The 19242-nt window shown below is 43.3% G+C and overlaps 1 protein-coding gene across 4 annotated transcripts in view; it reads right to left on the bottom strand.

Moving 5' to 3' along the window:
* Nucleotides 1-19242, bottom strand: part of LOC138293669 (N-acyl-aromatic-L-amino acid amidohydrolase (carboxylate-forming)-like) — a 215106-nt gene that overhangs the window by 99120 nt on the left and 96744 nt on the right. For all 4 annotated transcript variants that reach the window (XM_069232973.1, XM_069232970.1, XM_069232972.1 and 1 more), the window contains exon 5: nt 1228-1335. In XM_069232973.1, coding sequence (XP_069089074.1) covers nt 1228-1335 — 108 coding nt within the window. The remainder of the gene's footprint in view (nt 1-1227; nt 1336-19242) is intronic.

Genomic DNA, 19242 nt, shown 5'->3' on the forward strand with positions numbered 1-19242 from the left:
TGTGTGCGCTCAATCACACTTTTAAAAAAAGCATAATTGGGTGCTTTTTTAAAGTCGAGCGCACAAGCACTCCATCCCTGTGGTAATCTCTCTTTGGGCTTTTAACCACACTCATATCATGCCTGTCACTTTTATTGGTTTGTGGGCTTGATTTCATTAGTGAAAGGCATGCATATGTCATGCCTTTTCCGGTGTTTAGCCCTCCTCGAGTGCACCGGCCAACTACTGAAAACATACGAGGCTCCATGTTTTCAGCCTGGTTTCTGTACTGCTTTATATTTTTATTTTCCATGCAGCGTGATCGCGCTGGGTTTTACATAGCGCAATGGCACTCGGATTTTTGGCTTTCAATTTCAGCGTGAGTGAGCTGGGTTTTACATAGAGCGATCGCACTCGTTTTTTTCTTTCAATTTATGTGGCAAAAAAATTCAGGTTAGGAGTTTACAACGCTAATAGCTCTAACTCGGGCAAATGAGAGACCCGTTTCACTGCGCTCAGTGTAGCCTAGCGCCTACGCAGGAACACTTATGTCATGGTGTAAGGGTGCCTGCAGGATTGTTTTTGTGCAGGAAAGGAGTACCTCCTGCACAAAACAATTCTTAGTGTTTTTTTCTTCTTTCTGTGCGTGCTGCAGAATGCAAGACACTCAGAAAGCAAAAACAACGAGGAGAAATTAAGATATTATTCGTCATTGCACCTCTATCGGGAAGGCGTAGCATTTCAACGCATTCCAGGACTACCAGTCTTGGTAGGTCTGGTAATGCACCGAAAACCATGAGTGGATGCGTGGGAACACCCACGTTCCACACATGGAACATCTTCCAATTGTAGAGTAACACAAGGCAGCGACTTGTGCTGTCTTGCGTTATTCCAGATTTTCCAAGCAATCCAGTGCCAGGCAAGGTAGGCTCACAGTGCTTGGTAAATATGACTTAAGGATTGCGTTGCCCCTGTAACATCTTGCGCGATGCAAGGTCAGTGCAATCCAATGATAAATCTGGCTCAAAATGCATATTTTACTCCTGAGAGGCCAATAAGTGAATGGGCACAGTGACAGACTTCACCTCTCACCTTCAGAAAACAACACCCTCCCCTCCAATTGAGAGACCAAGGATTGACTGTACAGGCGTGCAAGAGACAAACTGAGCATCACTTTTATACCCCTGAAGTTCTGGATCCCACAGGGCCTGGTGCATGATGACCCAGCAGCTACCTTTGCCTCCTTACCTTTGTTGAACTTGTCCGTGAAGTCCAAGCAGCACTTCACCAGGTTTCGCATGTGCTTGAAGGCGTCGGCTCTTAGGATGTCCAGACCTACGGGTCCTATCTCTAGTGCTGTGGAGAGAGGAAGAGGGCTGTTATCAGAGAGAAGAGGTGAGAAAGAGAGTGGGGTGAAGCAGTTCACATTTGCAGACCCTGAACTTACCCAAGGATTTTACTTCTTGGTTCTGATAGGACAAAGCATAACAAAGCTGCAGTTCTAATATATTTCCAGCAGAGGGTAGAAGGAAGATCGCAGAGAAGGACATACCTCTATTTCTCACCTTTAACCAGAAGATGGCAGTATAGGACACAGATCTTGCTGTCATAGCTGGAGATGCCATCTTCCAACACCAGAGGGCAGAGTGCTTCATTGCTGGGTCCCAGTACTACCTAATAAGATGGCTGTATTTTTATATACATGTATGGGAGCGGTATTGAAAATGCCACATGAGGTACTCTGTTCAACAGTCTCAGCCTCCATCTCCCAATACATGACACCATTTTTATTTTGGGATTTCCGAACGTGGAGGCCATGGCCTAAGGGTGAGTGACAACAGGAAATATCTGGGCAGAAAACAAGAACAAATGAAACTGTCCACAACACAGGCAGGCTCCCTTTCTCAGTTTGAGAGTGCTCTTTATCATGACTTATTAAACTCCTGATGGTGTATGTAATAATGTGCTTCAGTGTTTACGGACCCTTATCCTGCTGGGCCATGAAAGCACTCAGGACACCTTGAACATTTACGAACCTGGGTCCTGCTAAGGGTTGTATGTCATTACAATGAATGTATTTGTAGGAATCTGGCCTAGTGTGTTGAGCACCTATGGTGTTATCACCTTATACCAGGTGTAGGTATCCCATATTAGGCAGTGTCTAAAAAGCTAGGGCTCTCTAGAGGTAGCTGTGGATGAGCAGCTAAGACTTATCAAGGAGACATGCAAAGCTTATGCAATACCAGTTTAGTCACACAGCACTACCACACATGAAAGAACCACACAGTGTTACAAAAATAAAGGTACTTTATTGGGGTAACACAAATACTAGAATACTAATAGACAATCCCCCAACTGGATGTAGGTAAACAAACTATTATAGACACATTAGCAATCAGTAAAAAGCATAAAAAGTAATAAGCATTGGCAAAAGCATTAGAAAATAGTGCAGGTCCTAGGGGAGGACCAAACCATATACTAAATAAGTGGAATACGAGATACAGTCCCCACCCAAGGATGTGGAATCATTAGAGGGGGGCTGGTGGAACTAGGAACCCCAAGAGGTGAGTACCAGGGTGAGCCCCAGCAACCAGGAGAGCAGAAGTACCTGGTTTTCCCAAACCAAACAGGAGGACTTTGGAAAAGGATTGTTCAAGACTCAAACAAGACTGGAAGAACCCAAAGGTGTATTCTGGCAGAAGAGGACCTGCAAAGGAAGGGTACCAAGTCCAGTTCCTGATGGAGTGTCCGGTTGTGGCAGGAGCCACTACTCACACTTCTGTGGATGCAGGACCAGGTTGACGAAGAAGACCAGCTGTGCAGCACCGGAGCTGAAGAGGAGTCCCTGAAGTGATGCAGTTGGTGTCCCACGTTAGCTGTCGGGTTGCAGTGGGTCAGTGGTGCAGGAAGACCACAAACAAGCCTTGGCAAATGCAAAAGAAGAAGACGACGAGTTGCAAGGCTGAAGAGGACCAGCAAGGCCCAGGGGACTCAACCCAAGGAGGAGAGTCCGGGGTGACCCTCAGCAGTTGGGAGAGTCACAAGAAGAGGAGGCAGCTCCCACAGGCAACCCACTGGTAGCAGGCACAGCAGTCGCAGTGAGGCTCACTCAGCACACCTGAAGAGGAGTCCCACATCACGTTAGCAGCAGAGAGGAAACTGTGCTTAGCAAGAAGACGTGCTGGGGACTGGGGCAACATGGAATCGGAAGATCCCTTGAACGAGGAGCAAACAAGCCTTGGTAGCTGCAAGGATCGCTGCACCCAGGGGTTCTGTCCTGCAAGGAGAGGCAAGGGCTTAGCATATCCCATCTTGGATAACTGGTAGATAGGACCAAGGGGACCACTCCAGACCACAAACTTTTATGCAGGATCCATGCAGTTAAGGAGGAAAGCAGAACCATGCAGCCGGTCATCGATGCAGTTGGTGCTTGCAGATGCAGGGGAGTGACTCTTTCACTTCAAGGGAGATTCCTTCTTACTTCTTGTGAAGGCTGAAGACTCGCCACCCTCAGAGGATGCACAGCTGGGAAAACATTGCGGAAGAAGCCAGAGAACATTTTTTACAGAGTGGAGTTGTCACTGAAGTCGCAGATTTTCGGTTCCTGGACGGTCCAGTTGCAGTCCCAGTGGCCAGAAGATGAAGTAAACGATGCAGAGGAGCCCTGCTGGAATCCTGCACATTGAATCTGAGGACCCACCCAGGAGGGAGACCCTAAATAGCCCAGGAAGGGGGATTAGTCACCTAGCAGGGTGACCACTTATCAGGAGGGGGCTGTAGGAGCCACCTTCCTGACATGGCCACTCAGATGCTCCGAGGGGCCTCTGCCCACCTTGGATTCAAGATGGTCGAATCAAGTGGCCACTTGGAGGAGCTCTGGGCACCACCCTGGAGTGGTGATGGACTCACCTTTCCTTTCTTGAGGTTAGCACCAGAGCAGGGACTGGGGGTCTCTGGGCTGGTGCAAACTGGTTTATGCACAGAGGGCACAAATGTGGCTTGGGGAGGTTACCTCTCCCAAGCCATGTAACACCCATTTCCAAAGGAGAGGGTGTTACTTCCCTCTCCCACAGGAAATCCTTTGTTCTGCCTTCCTCTGCCCGAGCTTGTCAAACAGCAGGAGGGCAGAAACCTGTCTGAGGGGTGGCAGCAGAGCGGGCTGCCCGGAAAACCCCAGAAGACTTGTAGGAGGAATGATGGGTGTCCTCTAAGGAGCCCCCAGAGTGCAAGGAATCATACAACCAATACTGGCAACAGTATTAGTGTATGATTATGACATGTTTGATACCAAACATGCCCAGGTTAGGAGTTACCATTATGTAGCTGGACACAGGTAGTGAACTATGTCCAGTACACAGGTAAAATGGCTTCCTCGTAATTATGAAGTCCAGTGTAGTGGAACTGGAGTTCGTAGGGGCACTTGTGCTCATGCAGGGGTGCCCTCACACACAGGGACCTGCACCCTGGCTTCTGGAATAGAGGGCCTACCATAGGAGTGACTTACAGTGACCTGGTGCAGTGACCTGTGGTGAAAGGGTGCATGCACCGTTTCACACAGGCTGTAATGACATGCCTGCAGACACATTTTGCATGACCTCCCATGGGTCGCATAATACATGCTGCAGCCCATGGGGAACCCCTGGTGCCCCAATGCCCTGGGTACCTAAGAACCATATACTAGGGACTTATAAGGGGGCACCAATATGGCAATTGTGGGGCGTGCAAAGTCCTAGGTAACCACATTTAGAGAGAGAGAGCAATCTTTGGAGTCCTGGTTAGCAGGATCCCAGTGAAAACAGTCTAAGCATACTGACATCATACATATAAAAATTCACCTGTTATAGTTTAAGTTATTACAAGTATAACTCGTGCCCTAAGGAAACTAGAACTCGCGCCACCGCCATGCACAGTTTTTTCGAGAAAAGTTTTACTAAAAATATTACATTGATATTATCAATGATGTTATCAAGGATGTCATGAGTGCCGTAATTTGTGGGGTGATTAGCAGTGCATGGTGAGGGCACGAGTTATAGTTACCTTAGGGCATGAGTTAAACTTACTTGAGGTAACTCTAACTGATGAATTTCTATGGTTTTGTACGTTGGAAATGTGAGCCTAACTATAACATCCCTGTAACCTTTCTTTTTTTAAGCGAATCTCAATGTTTTTTTTAAAATTCTATTTCCTAACTATAGCTTCCCTGTAACCTTTGTTTTTTTAGTGAATCTATATATGTATATAGATATTCAACACAGAATGTTCCTGAAATATCGAGGCTCTGTGTAGCAGTCTTGGCACGGGATCGGGAATCCCATTAAATTACATACAATCTTTCCTTATCCCATTTGAAGGAAAAACCAAGACACCTTCGGTAGTTGCAAAAATTATATTAACAGAAGCACAAAAAGACTTCCTCCCAACGCGTTTCAGCAGTAGCCTTGTTCACAGATGGGAGAGTACTCAATACAACATGCTTAAATACAAAACCCATAAACATAAAAAAGGACTCAATCTCCAATATATACATACAGTTGTTGAAAAGGTGGGCGCCATCTTGTAAGGACTTAAAAACATAATAGATTAATATAAGTGCTTAGATCAATCAGTTAAATAAGGCTTATAATTCATTCCAAATATATATAAATTCATAATCCATAATCAGATAAATCAAAGTTATTTCAATATTCCATATCACTAGTAATTAACTGGATCCAAACAGAGTCCCATAATCATAGTCAATATTATTGTCATTATTCTAATTAATATTTCCCACCACAATGTATATTTCGAGTCTAACAACCCCCAAATTAAACCCATAAAATACCATATATTTACAAGAAACATCAAAGAAGCTCGATTAGATTATTAGATATTGTCAAAAAAGAAAAAGAAGAAGAGGAAATATCAGGAAAACCTATTATCTACCAAGATGTGTGTTCATCTCTTCACTTAAATTCAAACCTCTAGGGGAGAAAGTCATAAAATGAATGATGTACTTAGATTCCAGAATACGTAACATTTTCTGTCTGTCACCTCCCCGAGAGTTTAATTTAATTTGATCACACACCAGATAGCTGAGTAACCTTTCATCCCCTTGATGCATCTCATGAAAGTGTCGGGCCACAGGGTAACTACGATCAAAATTACGAATAGCCCTTACATGTTCCAACATTCTCTTTTCCGCCTTGTGTATCGTACTTCCCACATATATTTTGTCACATGGACATCTCAAACAGTATACACAGAAGTCCGTATTGCAGGTAAAGAATCCCTTGATCTCATAATCCTTTTGTCCATTACCCAATCTTACATTTTTGCAATCATTACTATGCTTACATGCTTTACATTGATGACAACAGTAAAACCCTGTCACTTTAGGTCTTACATTATCAGAAACACGTGCCCCCCCCCCTCAGCAGCCTTATAAAATATTTTATTTTTTAGGGGAGGAGCGCCGCACGGCCCGCCCTCCATCGGCTGATTTTGGCTCTGGGGACCCAAACCGCAGATTCCGGCCTTCAGTAAATTGAGGAAGGTAGCCACACGGCCCCCTCTCCCCCAGCCGATTCCAGCCCTGGGGACCCAATCCCCCAGGTCCCAGCCATTTCTCCTGGGTGCCCTCCAGGACACCCAGTGTGCAGGGTAGGGACCACAGGGGGAGCCTCAAGGCCCACGTGCTCCCAGCCAACTTCCTGCCTCCTCCGGGAGCCGACATTGTGATCACAGACAGGAAGCTGCTAAATATGCAGCTCCCTGTCTGTGAGAACAATTGTTTAGCTGTTTCCCTGCCTGCATGTCTGCATGCAGGAAAACAGAGGAAACCTCTGCTCCCTGTAAGTGAGAGTTTTTTGACAGCTCTCACTTGCTGGGAGTGGAGTTGTGTTTGCTCTGACTTGGCGGGAGCTGTCAAAGCTCCTGCTAAGTCAGAACAAACAGCTATGTCCTGAGGGTGGACACCCAGGGACATGGCAGGAGCCGGCCCTGGGAGCTGGCGGTCCCCAGGGCCATTGTTGGCCCCCCTCCAACATTTAAACTGCCCCAGGGAGGTGGTGGTCCCCAGGGCTGGGGGTCCGCAACTCAAGACCCTCTTCATCATAATATACATCAGGCCCGGGGAGATGGCAATTCCCGGGGCGTGGCCCTCCTTAATGTCAATGAATTGCCCCGGGGAGGTGGCACTCCCTGGGGCTGGGGGGGCATGTGGCCCCCCAAATATAATTGAATGTTAGCCCCGGGGAAGTGCTGGTTCCCTGGGCTCGTGGGGGTTCGCTGGACCCCGGCTACTATAACCATGACATTTTCGCCCAGGGAGGTGGTGGTCCCCAGGGCGCGGGGGAGAAGCGTTATCCCTGCATACTGATAAATATAAGCCCCAAGGAGGTGGACTGTATAAAATACACACTGTTCTTAGTAGATTCTTTTGAATACTCTATGGTATATGTCCCCTGAGAATTTAACTGTTTGCAAACAGTGTGGTATAGAATCACCTCTGTTCATAGATTAAACCCTGTTTACGGTGCTCAGTTCTCTACTGATATGAACTTTATTTCTTAATGTAGCTTCGGAGTGTGCCTGAGGTTTGATACAGATAAAATATGTCCCTAGTGGAGCATTTATTTTGGAATTGGCTTTCACTATTTTAGCTTTCTGTGACCAGTTGTACAGATACTGAAAAACATGTGGAATGAGCGTTTCTCATATATCTGTGGTTGATTGATAATGTGAACTATGCTTCGTGTAAAGCGTATGGTATAGTGTCAATGTTGCACATAATGCTTGCTTTAAACACCTAAGGGCGTTGTTTCTGTGTTTGTAGAGATGATGCCTGATCTTGTCCTGAGCTACTTTGTACTTATGGTCAGACCTGTAATGCTATAGTAATTTATACACCTGTATGCAGGAAAACGAAGTTTGGATGATATCATCCAGAATGCCATCAGTGATGTCATCAATGAAGTCATTTGAGATGTCATGACTGAATTCATAAATGATGTCATAAAACATCTCATGAGTGATGTCATCTGTGACGTCCAAAACAGTGAATCGCAGGGACGCAAATTTCTTTTATTTTTTTAATTCAAAATGTTAACGTTGTCACTGGGAAATTCACCAATGACATTACGAATATATATACATTTATATATATAGATAGATAGATGGATGGATAGATGGATAGATGGATAGATAGATAGATAGATAGATAGATAGATAGATAGATAGATAGATAGATAGATAGATAGATAGATAGATAGATAGATAGATAGATAGATAGATAGAAAGATAGATAGATAGATATATCAGAGTGGCCGTAGCTGCTCTGTAGTTACAGTTGGGGCGACCAGAGACAGGGATTTGTGTGATTTTTTTGCCCCTAAATACCTTTGCACATGTTTGCTGAATGTCTGTGAAACTTTGCAGATCTGTGGCCACCATTCCATTATCAGAGTACTGAAGGTTTTGTGGCATTTGGTCAGGGGGGTGCACAGAAAAAAGTGTGGGGGGGGTTCCCAAAACGGGTTTGAAATCCACTGCCTTTTACAAAGACTTTTTTATTTCACATATCACAAAAATGGTCAGATTTTGCTGCAATTTGGCAGCATTAGATACTATGATGCACATGTGATTCTTTTTGGGTACTGCAGGTAAGTAGAGTAAGTGTTTCTTAAGGTATAAGGTTTTCAACGTAGTGAAATCTTGTATCACAATGCTAGTAAAAGTAGCAAGGAAGCCCAAAAAAACAGCTAGTCTGCAAATACAAAGTTTCAGATTTACAACATGAACGAGACCCATTTATGGTCACATGCTAGTGGAAACCTATAAACAAATACATAACTAATAGAATACATCTTAATCTACGTATCTTTTTTTTTGCATGTTCTCTGGCTCACAAAATAAAACTGCGCACAACAAGCCATACAAAAACGATCTTCCTTATGTACTCCTGTGCAACAAAATGGGAAAGTGACCCACCAGTGAGCTACATAAACTACTACTTGGAGGACCTGATAATTTGCCATTGGGTAAAAACATAGTAATTTTTATAACAAAAATAATTGGCTTTCAGTCGCTTTTGGCTTCATATGTAGCACGATTCTACGTAAAGTAGCAACGAAGCCCAAAAAATAAAGTAGACTGGATATGCAAAGTTTCAGGATTACTATATGAACAACTAAAAGACGTAGTTATAGTCACATGATGATATAAAACGGAAAAAAAAAATATAACAAATACAATCCATAAAAAGAAAGAAATCACATTAAGTCTGATTGCCACTCTGTAGTTGTAGTTAGTATTCCCAATGATAGGAATAACTTGGATATTATCCCCAATAACTTTCCACCCATTTCATGAATCACCACAAAACATTCTAGACCTGCAGCATTTTCTACATTTTGAGGTGATGTAACTGCTTGTGATGAATTATTAAGGGGGTGGAAAGATAAAAGGGGGGTCCCAAAAATCTTTTTTTTCACTAATGCATTTTCCATAGACTATTGTATTGACGTAGCGCGAAAATGGCGAAATGGATTTATATTACGTTTTGCAGGATTATACATTATGGTGCAGTGGTGATGCTTTTTGCAGTTATGTAGGGTAAGTATTTTTTAAGCTATGAGGCATTTAAACGTAGTGATATTTGTCACGGCAGTACTTTCATGGAATTTTACAAATGTTTGTGAAACTACCACGGTACACAGTTGTAAATGTATTTAAAAAAATATAAAAATATATAAATAAATTTCCCTACCTATTAACACTTTAATAAAGTTGTAATAGCTAGGGGCCTACTACTTATCTATATCTAAGTCCCTAAAACTGAACACAGCCAAAGTGTAGTAAAAACAATATGGCTGCCTTTTCATTCTCTAAAAACAGCCATTGTACAATTATATACTGCTTGTCATGGCCATGTACCACAGTGTACTGCAAAGTTATCATGGTATACCATGGCCCAAAATATAACTATTGCCTAGATGTTTTATTGGATTTTGGCTCCCTTGGGTCACTTATGATGTCACATAGGCAAAGATTTACAAAGGAATACAAGGCCACCATGCCTGGCCCTGTGTTGATTGTTAAATCTAGAAAGACGCAAGGCAGCACAAGCTGCTGTTTTGAGTTACTCTGCACACCACAATCTACATTGCTGCTAAATTTTGTATACATCCGTATACCACACCACTGTAGCCACTCCACTATAAACTATTCCACTCTGCACCACTCCACTCTTTCCCTTGTACGAGACTCCACTCTATGCTGTTACACTGTACGCAATACCACTGTACACAACTTCCGCCTACGTCACTCCACTGTACGCCAATCTACTGGATGCAACTCAACTATACGCCATTCCATGCTATACCATTGTAATGTACGCCACTTCACTCTACTCTGTGCCACTGTAAGCCACTACACTCTACAAAATCTCCACTGTATGCTATTCCACTGCATGCCACTCCACTATAACCTACGCCACTCCAGTGCATGGCACTCCACTCTACGCCACTTCATTCTACGCTACTCGATTGGACCCCACTCCAATGTACGCCACACCACGGTATGCTATTACACCCACAGGCCATTGTATGCCACTCATATCTACATCACATCAGTAGAAGCTGCTCCACTGTATGCTAGTCCACTATACACTATTCCACTCTACACCACTCCACTGTACAACACTCCACTCTACCCCACTCCACTTTACACTATTACACTGTACACAACTTTACTCTAAGCCACTCTGCTCTATGCTTTTACACTGTATGCAACTCCACTCTTCGCCTCTTTAGTGTATGCTAGCCCACAGTATGGTACTCCGCTATACGGTACTCCAGTATATGCTATTTCACACTATGCCATTTCACTGTATGCCACTCTACTCTATGCTATTCCACTGTGTGTCACTTCACTGTACGCTACTCAACTCTACGGCACTCCAGCGTATGGCACTCCACTCTACGCTCCTTCATTCTACGCTATTCTATTGAACCCCACTTCAATGTACGGCACTCCACTGTATGCTATCACACTCTACCCCATGCCACTCTACGGCAATCCAGTTTACACCACTCCATTATAAGCCACTCCATTGTACGCTAATCCACTGTACACTATTACCCTCTACGCCACTGCACTGTACAATACTCCTCTCTACGCCACTCCTCTCTATGCTATTACGCTGTATACAACTCATCTCTACCCCAGTCCAGTCGAGGCTATTGTACTGTATGAAACTCCACTCTTCGCCTTTCATTGTACGCTACTTCACTGTATACCAATTTGCTATATGTAACTCTAGTATATTCTATTCCACTCTATGCCATTCCACTGTATGCTACTCCACTCTACACCGCTCCGATGTATGCCACTCCACTTTAACCCACTCCACTCCATGCTATTTCATTGGACACCACTCCCCTGTCAGCCAATCCACTGTATACTATGACACTCTACCCCAATCCAATGTACTCCACTCCAGTCTACATCTCTTCACTGTATGCCCATGCACTGTACACTACTCCACTATCCTATGTTCCAGTCTACACCACTCCAGTATACACCACTCCACTCTATGCCACTCCATTCAAAACTAGTCCATTGAACGCCACTCCACTCTACGGGACTCCACTATGTGATATTTCACTCTAACCCTCTCCACTGTACACTACTCCAGTCTACATCACTCCACTGTACACCACTCCACTCTTCTACACTCCACTGTACAGTATTCCACTATACGCTATACGACTGCATGCTACTCCACTTTACTGCAATCCACTCTATGCCACTACAGTGTACACCACTAAACTCTATGCCGCTCCATTGCATGACACTCTCCTCCACTCCATATAACTCTGCTCTATCAAATTCTACCACACTTCATAGCACTCTGTGACACTCTACTTCACTATATGCCTCTACACTCCACTGCCAAACTCTATACTTCACTGTATGCACATACATGCCAATGTACAACACTCTATTCCACTATACAAAACTGTTCTATACGACACAGCACCACACTCTACTGTACGAGACCCCACTCTATTTTATAACAATTTACTACCTATGCTACGCCAGTGCACGCCACTCATTGCCACTCTACAATACACCAATGCATTCTATTGTACTTTACTCCACACTATGTTACGTTTCAAGTTTATTTATTAATGATTTGGAACTCCTAGGAGGTCCACATAAACAACACAGTATAATAAAAATGACAAAGTGCATAATCAATAGAATAAAATCTATATTATAATGCATATTACTTACAAATAAAGTGCATCTATATATCAGCCCACTTAGCCTTATTAAGGTACAATTCCTATGCAGTGCATCAATATATAAACTTCATGAATCCAGGAAGAAATACATTCTCTGTATAAAACTGCCTGTACTATAAAACAATCAATATACATTTAGAAAAGCCTGAAAAAAAGTTAAAACCCTAAAACAGAACATTTCATTCGGAGCGTTAAACAATAATTTGAGAGTTTCACCAACTGAGCGTATATTAAAATTCAAAAAGAGGGGTTTCAGCCATTTTTCCTCAGTAAAAGTAAAGAGGGACAAATAAATATAACATGCTTAAGGTCCTGAACATCCGCATAACACAGATCACACACTTTCAAAGTACCAAACCATTTATAGGTTGTATTTTAGGGGCAGTAAGTTCAGTCTCAGCAGAATAAAAAAGCCTCTCCCCCTGAGAAACATTCAAAAATATAAAAGGATGTGTTTTTTTCGGAATCACCAGGTTAATCAAAACATCAGAACATCAAATCTCCTCTTTTGGCTACAAAGCTCCATCTCTAACTGAAAACTTGTGTGCGTTGTAACCGCCTTTAAGCTCCTTTTGAATTGGAGAGGTGATGGAGCGAAAGTTAAATCAGAGTCAAGATCTAACACTTGTATGGCATATTTATAATTTCTCTCTCAGTATTCCAAAAATGTCTTTATGAACCAGATGCCTTAGGGAAAATTCATCACTATGAAATAGGCAAAAAGCCCTCCGAACCACCCCTGCTAAACCCTGCACAAAAGAACTCTTAATGCCAAATCCCGGCCTTAGGGCTGCAGTAGATCCCAAGGTATTGCAGGAAAGCAAGCGCCTTAAAATTTGATCTTCCGTTCTGTCTAAGAACTCCCAGTCTGCTGTCTTTATACATTCTATTGCGTACAACAAAGTTGCAGGAATCTCTACTTGATAAACTGACAATAGATGAGCAAAATGTCGCTGACCAACTGCCTTATAAAATGCACTTACTTCTTGTGCTTGAGAAAAGGCCTTTCCTACATTATTACATGTATGTTCATGGCCGCTGAGTGAACTACACATAATTTCCCCCAGAAAAGATAGGTCTTCACCCGCGCGAGCTTTTGAGGGCCCAAGAACCAAGAAAAATTAATTTTCTTATGTGATTTTATTCCCTAGAAAGCATACGACTTGTGATTTCAACACATTAATTTAAAAAAAAATGCTGATCAGTATAGAAATTAAGGGCTGCCAGGCGATTATTTAATCTTTTCGGAGTGAGGTCAAGCACCATAATATCATCAGCATACACTAGACAAGTTATCTGGCGCCCTCCGATTTTGGGCACAAAGCCCTCGCTTTTCTCTTCGGCGATAGGCAAGTCATACATGTACAATGAAAATAGCAGCGGTCCAGAAGACACCCCTGCTTTAATCCATTTTTAGTTGGAAATTCAACTGACAAACCCCGATCCCCACCTAAAAGTACTTTGCACCATGTGGAAGAATGCAAGGCTATGATCAAATGTAATAAATTTGCAGGGATGCGTAAGTTAAATAGCTTCCTCCACAGAATCTTGCGATCAACCCTATCGAAGGCTGTTAGAAAGTCTATAAAACACCACCCCTGGTCTGTACATATTTTTCATTTAAGAGTTACAATACTGAAATATTATCTGGAGTATTATGCCCCTTCCTAAAGCCAGCCTGTTCCAACGGAAGGACAGAATTTTTGTCGACCCAAGACTTTAAATGCTTTAATAGACTTTCGGCAAATACTTTACAACTGCATCCAATAATGCTATTTGACGGTAACTTAGTGAGGAAGTTATATAACCCTTCTTGTACAGGGGGACTTTAACACTCCCAAACCAAGACGCTGGAACTGCACCTTTTAGATTACAGAACTGAAATACAGGATAAAGGAGCTTTGCTCAAAGCAAGTGTTCCTGTTTAATTACTGAAATAGGGACCCCATCAGGACCCATTGATCCGGAAGCCTGTAAGGTCTGTAAAAACCCTTCAATCTCCAACACTGTAGGAGGACCATAACTGTCAATATCAGCATTACAATCCAGCGGACTGTCCATTTCACTCTGCTCGGTATCCAAGTTTTCTGCATAAAGGGAAAGTATGTAGTTTCTCCATCCTGCGTCAGCTATAGGAGCTGCGAGAGAAGATTTGCGAGTCCCGCAGCATTCTCAGATAATTGCCTAATATTTATGAGTGTTTTGTGATGCTGCAGCTTCTCTCAGGGCAACCCACCTCTGCTCGGCCTTCTCCTTTCTTATACCTGTCTTCAACCGCCCTCTTCTCCTCTTTAATAAGGAGATTCTTCTGCCCCTTCCCTTTGTATCCTGCACAAACTGGACTCTTACCAGCGTAAGGGTATTCCTTTCCCTATTCAGCAGCAGCACCGATGGCCTTATCTTCTTTTGGGGTGGCTTAGAACACCTCAACTGATTACACTGGACTATTTTACCCATAAATTCAGAATAACTATGAAGGAGGTCCCAACTCCAATCATCAATATGCAATATAGCCCTTTCGAGGGATTTTTTTAGAAAAATTATTTTATAAGATGCCAATGAGCTCTACCTGTTTTTCTGTTGAAATCCGCGTCTAGGCCTTTAATATCTCATGCTTCTACAGCTGACAAACTCAGCTTCGATGAAAGGCGAAGGATCTTATGATCACTAAACAAAGTATCTAAAATTGTTAGATGCCCCACAGATTGACCTGTAACGCAAGAGGCAACAAAATAATCGATGAGCGCCTCCTCTTCGTGATTTATGTGTAACCTCTGCTGGTGAATCCGAATGAAATCTCCCATTTAAAATCTCATAGCTAGATTCCCTCATTCATTTAAAAAGGGTGTATTCCCTTCTGTCAGTCCTAATTCTCGAAGGGAATGACAAAGGCAGAATATTAAAAAAGCAGATTCCCTCTCTGCATCACAAAATAGAGAAATAGATAAATTGGAAACTTTGCAGTTTAAGTCACCCATTAGCAACACCTCACATTCTACCTTCTCCCTTATCTGTGGGAATATATGCATTCACTGCTAAGATTGACACTCTCCTACCACCTTCCATAATAGGATTAACTCTCAATAGCTGATCAAAATTTGCAGGGACTGTAAAGCTTTCATATTCCCATTTTAATTTAATACTCAGAAGCATAGCAATTCCCCCTTTTGCATGACCTTTCTGCGAGGGCTGCGCCTTTTGGCACAACACAGTATAGCCTGGGTGAAAAAATCAGCTGTACACCAGGTCTCTTGGATGCAGATTAAATCAGCCTGTATGGAACAAACATGATCAAGTTTTTCAGTTTGATTCTCAATTCCAGCTGCATTCCATCAAATCACACAGAAATTATTAATTATTTTAGTCCTCATTTATAACAAAAGACAGGAGGTATCCAGGTTGTATTCAGACTCTAGTCAAAACTCCAACCAGGAGGTTAACACCTGAGAAATGGCCTCCACCAACAAGAGAAAAGAAGGAGGGAGGGGGATGGAGGAGAAGCAGTCCCTCACCCTCACTTCCTCCCTTATTTCTTAATCAATTGACTCTTACATACTCAGTTATCAAAGCAAAGTTATGGATCCCCCAGGCTAAGGACAGGAAAATTAACTGCGTAAAAGGATAAGAAGTGTTCCCACATTCTAAGGCATTTCTATGAACCATTACTGCAATCTAGGTCGTAAATTCTCTTAGTCGACAGTAGCCGATCCAAATGAGTAGGGAGAGATTTAGATATCCAGTTAATACAGATTTCCCTGCGGGTTATTAGCACCAAGTAAAAGATAAGATGTGCCTTAAGCTTCTCTAACTTATTGCATGGACTCATCCCAGATCCCTCATGCAAACCAAATACAGCCATTGATAGGCTTACCTCTATTCGTCTGTTCATTATGGCTGAAACCGTCTTACCCACTTTTTGGCAGAAGGTTTGAATTTCTGGACACTGCCACCAGAGGTGCACATCATCCGCATCATCCAGGGTGCACTTCGAGGAGGAACTCCTCCTTAGGGCTCCAATTTTAGCTAGTTTTCTAGGAGTCCAGTAGGCCCTGTATATGGTAAAAAAATGTTTCCTTCTTAGGGGTGCAGATTTCACAACAGACCAAAGTGCGCGAGTTGATACTTGCCAAAGATACGAAAAGTTGAGGGCCGGCGGGGCCACTTTCCAAACATCTTCCGGTAGTGAGAGAGAGGCATCTTCTGCTTGAACTAGTGACCAGTACCATCTTGATACCTCTTTCTTTAATTTCCATGTGTGTATTATTTCATTTTCCCAGTTTGTAATGAGCCCTACCTCGGATTCTCCTTGTGTCCCGCTTGATAAAGACACACAGAAGTTATTGTTAATGACCCGTTTATGGTGCATGCCCATCACCCGGGTACTATTTAGAGCTCCAGGCAGCCAGCTCAATTTTTCCTCATCATTGTCTATCCAGGGGAGGGGGAATCGCCCACATATTTTACAACTCTTTCTCCATTAAAAATGGAGACATTAAGATTTTCCAGAGAAGATCTTATTGGATCTTGCAAAGGACTTAGCCCACCTCCATACTGTTGTGGAACTGGGGAAGCAAGATATTTTTTGAGTGGATGCTCTTCTTTCCATATAGGGATCACATCTATACCTCTGCATTGCAGCTGTTCGCAATTGTCTAGAATCAATTTTGAAATAATTTTAGAATGAAACCAGACTCTTGTCTTTGCTACTCCTGGAGCATGCGTCAAATACACACAAGAAATATCTTTACATTCAATCAGTTTTAGCTCATCAATATGTGAAAAGCAAGATATTAAAAGTGTACGGTTCAAAATTAGATCTGAGTTAAATAATACTATAAACTCAAAACATGCAGTATTTCCAATGGCTCAAGTATAGCCAACTTCTGTGGGTACAATGTCCCCACCACCCTGATGACCAGACAAATAGTTAGATGAGTCAACATTTGGCTTCACAGTGTTAGAGACCAAATAGAAGGAATCAGCACATGGATTTAGGGAAGAGAAAGCCCTCCCTACAACAGAAGGTTTTTCCTGGGAGGGTCCTAACAAAGTGGTCTGCTCAAGGTCATCCATTGAAGGAGAAGCTCTTGAGGTTCCCAGTTCCAAGAATCTAACTTTCTTTAGTCTATTTTTCAAAATTCGACGCTTGCCCTTTTTCCAGACAGTTTTTTCACAATTTTTGTCCTTTTATTTTCATTCCGTTCAAAATTTCCATTATTTGCCAATGCCTCAGTATCAGTGTGTACTCTACCTGTTGATCGCTGTACAAAGAGGGGGGGGGGGGGTTGAGAAAAGATTCTTTAGTGAATAGACAGCACTATCTTCAAGAGAAACCTTCTTAGCATAAGTGGACTTACAGGGCCCTTGAGGCTTACCTCCCTGGGTTCCCTGATCAGAAAATAAAAAAATGCTTATGAGGGTATACTGCAGGCCGGATGTCCTGGTCCACTGAAGAGGGGCTGGTAACTGGACATCCCAGTTTTTTACAAGCCTCATTGGTGACCGACAAAAAATTCTCATCTGGACCTAACCCCACTTCCTTTTGACCTGCCAGTACTTTCAATATTACCAATAATATATTGTGTGTGTGGTCAGAGTTATTCACCGATTTTTCTAGTAAAGCCAAGATAGAAGATAAAATTCTTTCTAGACAGAGGCTCGCTGGGAAAGTTCCCAGGGAATGCAAGATCTGGGGTTAGAGTTGACTGTAGTGCTGAAGACACTCAATCAGATGGTGTACTGCTAAAAAGTCTCAATCCAGAGGATTGTTTTGTGCCAACTGGAGAATTAGTTCCACCGCAGGAAGGGGAACTTCTGGCACCTAGAGCTACATTAACATCTATGCCTGGAAGAATAAAGTCTCCTGCATCAGGATCACCTGGGACAGTACAAGCAAAATATATATTTCTCATTTTTTCTGCCACTGAAGTTAGAAGCTTTCCAGCTGGTAAGATTGGAAAGACATGCTTTTTGATAAAATCAGAGTCCCTAACAACAGTGTCTGCCAACAGTCCATCCTCCTTGACTACTAGCCTATCAGGCGACTCTTCCTGAATAAAGAAAATAATAGAATTAGTGCATATTACCTGCAGCTGGGCTATACCCCTATTTCTAAGTGGGTTGGACTTGGTCTTTTTATATGCTCTAGTAAGAAGAACTCTACCCATACAAAGACGCTTAGCTGTCATTCTGGAGCCAATAGATCTTTGGAGTCCAAGCCCAAAATAAAAGGGGAGCTGTAGGAAACTGGCAGACTATATATATAATATTAGGGGAAAGAGGTAACCCCAAATGCCTATCTTTGAAGCGACCTCGCGGTAAAGACCAGTGAGGGCGGGCCTCATTGGGGATCAGGCCACACTAGCTGCTTCTGCCCCACCAAAGGAAACCCACGGCTCTAAACCTTACCTCCCTGTCCTAAGCCTCCCGGGTCTCCTGGTCCCGTCCTGGTTCCAATACCACCAATGCCTCCTGGTACCAAAATCCAGGCTGTGAAGTCAACTTCTCTACACTGTTGTATCTCAACAGCAGTGAGCCAACACTGGCACCAGAACCTGGGCTGCTTAGCATACGTGACTGTGTCTGCTGAGTCTCCAAGATGAATTAATGGTAAGCGTAGAGCGGAAGGCACCAGACACGGTCCTGTCCAAATGGCCTTCATACAGGCCAAACGTGGTGACAATAGAAAACAGGGAGCAGGAAGATATGAACGGCAACTTGTAGCAGGCTTACTCAACTAAACCGTGGTGGGAAGGTCACTACACCACCACCACATGCCTCCACACACCACCTTGCACCTTTCCCGACTTCCCAACCTCTACGGCACCACCGCTCCACACCGTTCTGCTTGCGGCAGGCTTACTTGGCAAAACGGGAGGATGGGGGAGGGCCAGCACCTCTGCTCCACTCCGCTTCGGGGCTTCGCCGCTGGGCTGCTGGCCACGCTGTGTCACTGAGCCACACTGCACCGTGC

This window comes from Pleurodeles waltl, chromosome 4_2 (assembly GCF_031143425.1).
Source record: "Pleurodeles waltl isolate 20211129_DDA chromosome 4_2, aPleWal1.hap1.20221129, whole genome shotgun sequence".
NCBI classification, from domain to species: Eukaryota; Metazoa; Chordata; class Amphibia; order Caudata; family Salamandridae; genus Pleurodeles; species Pleurodeles waltl.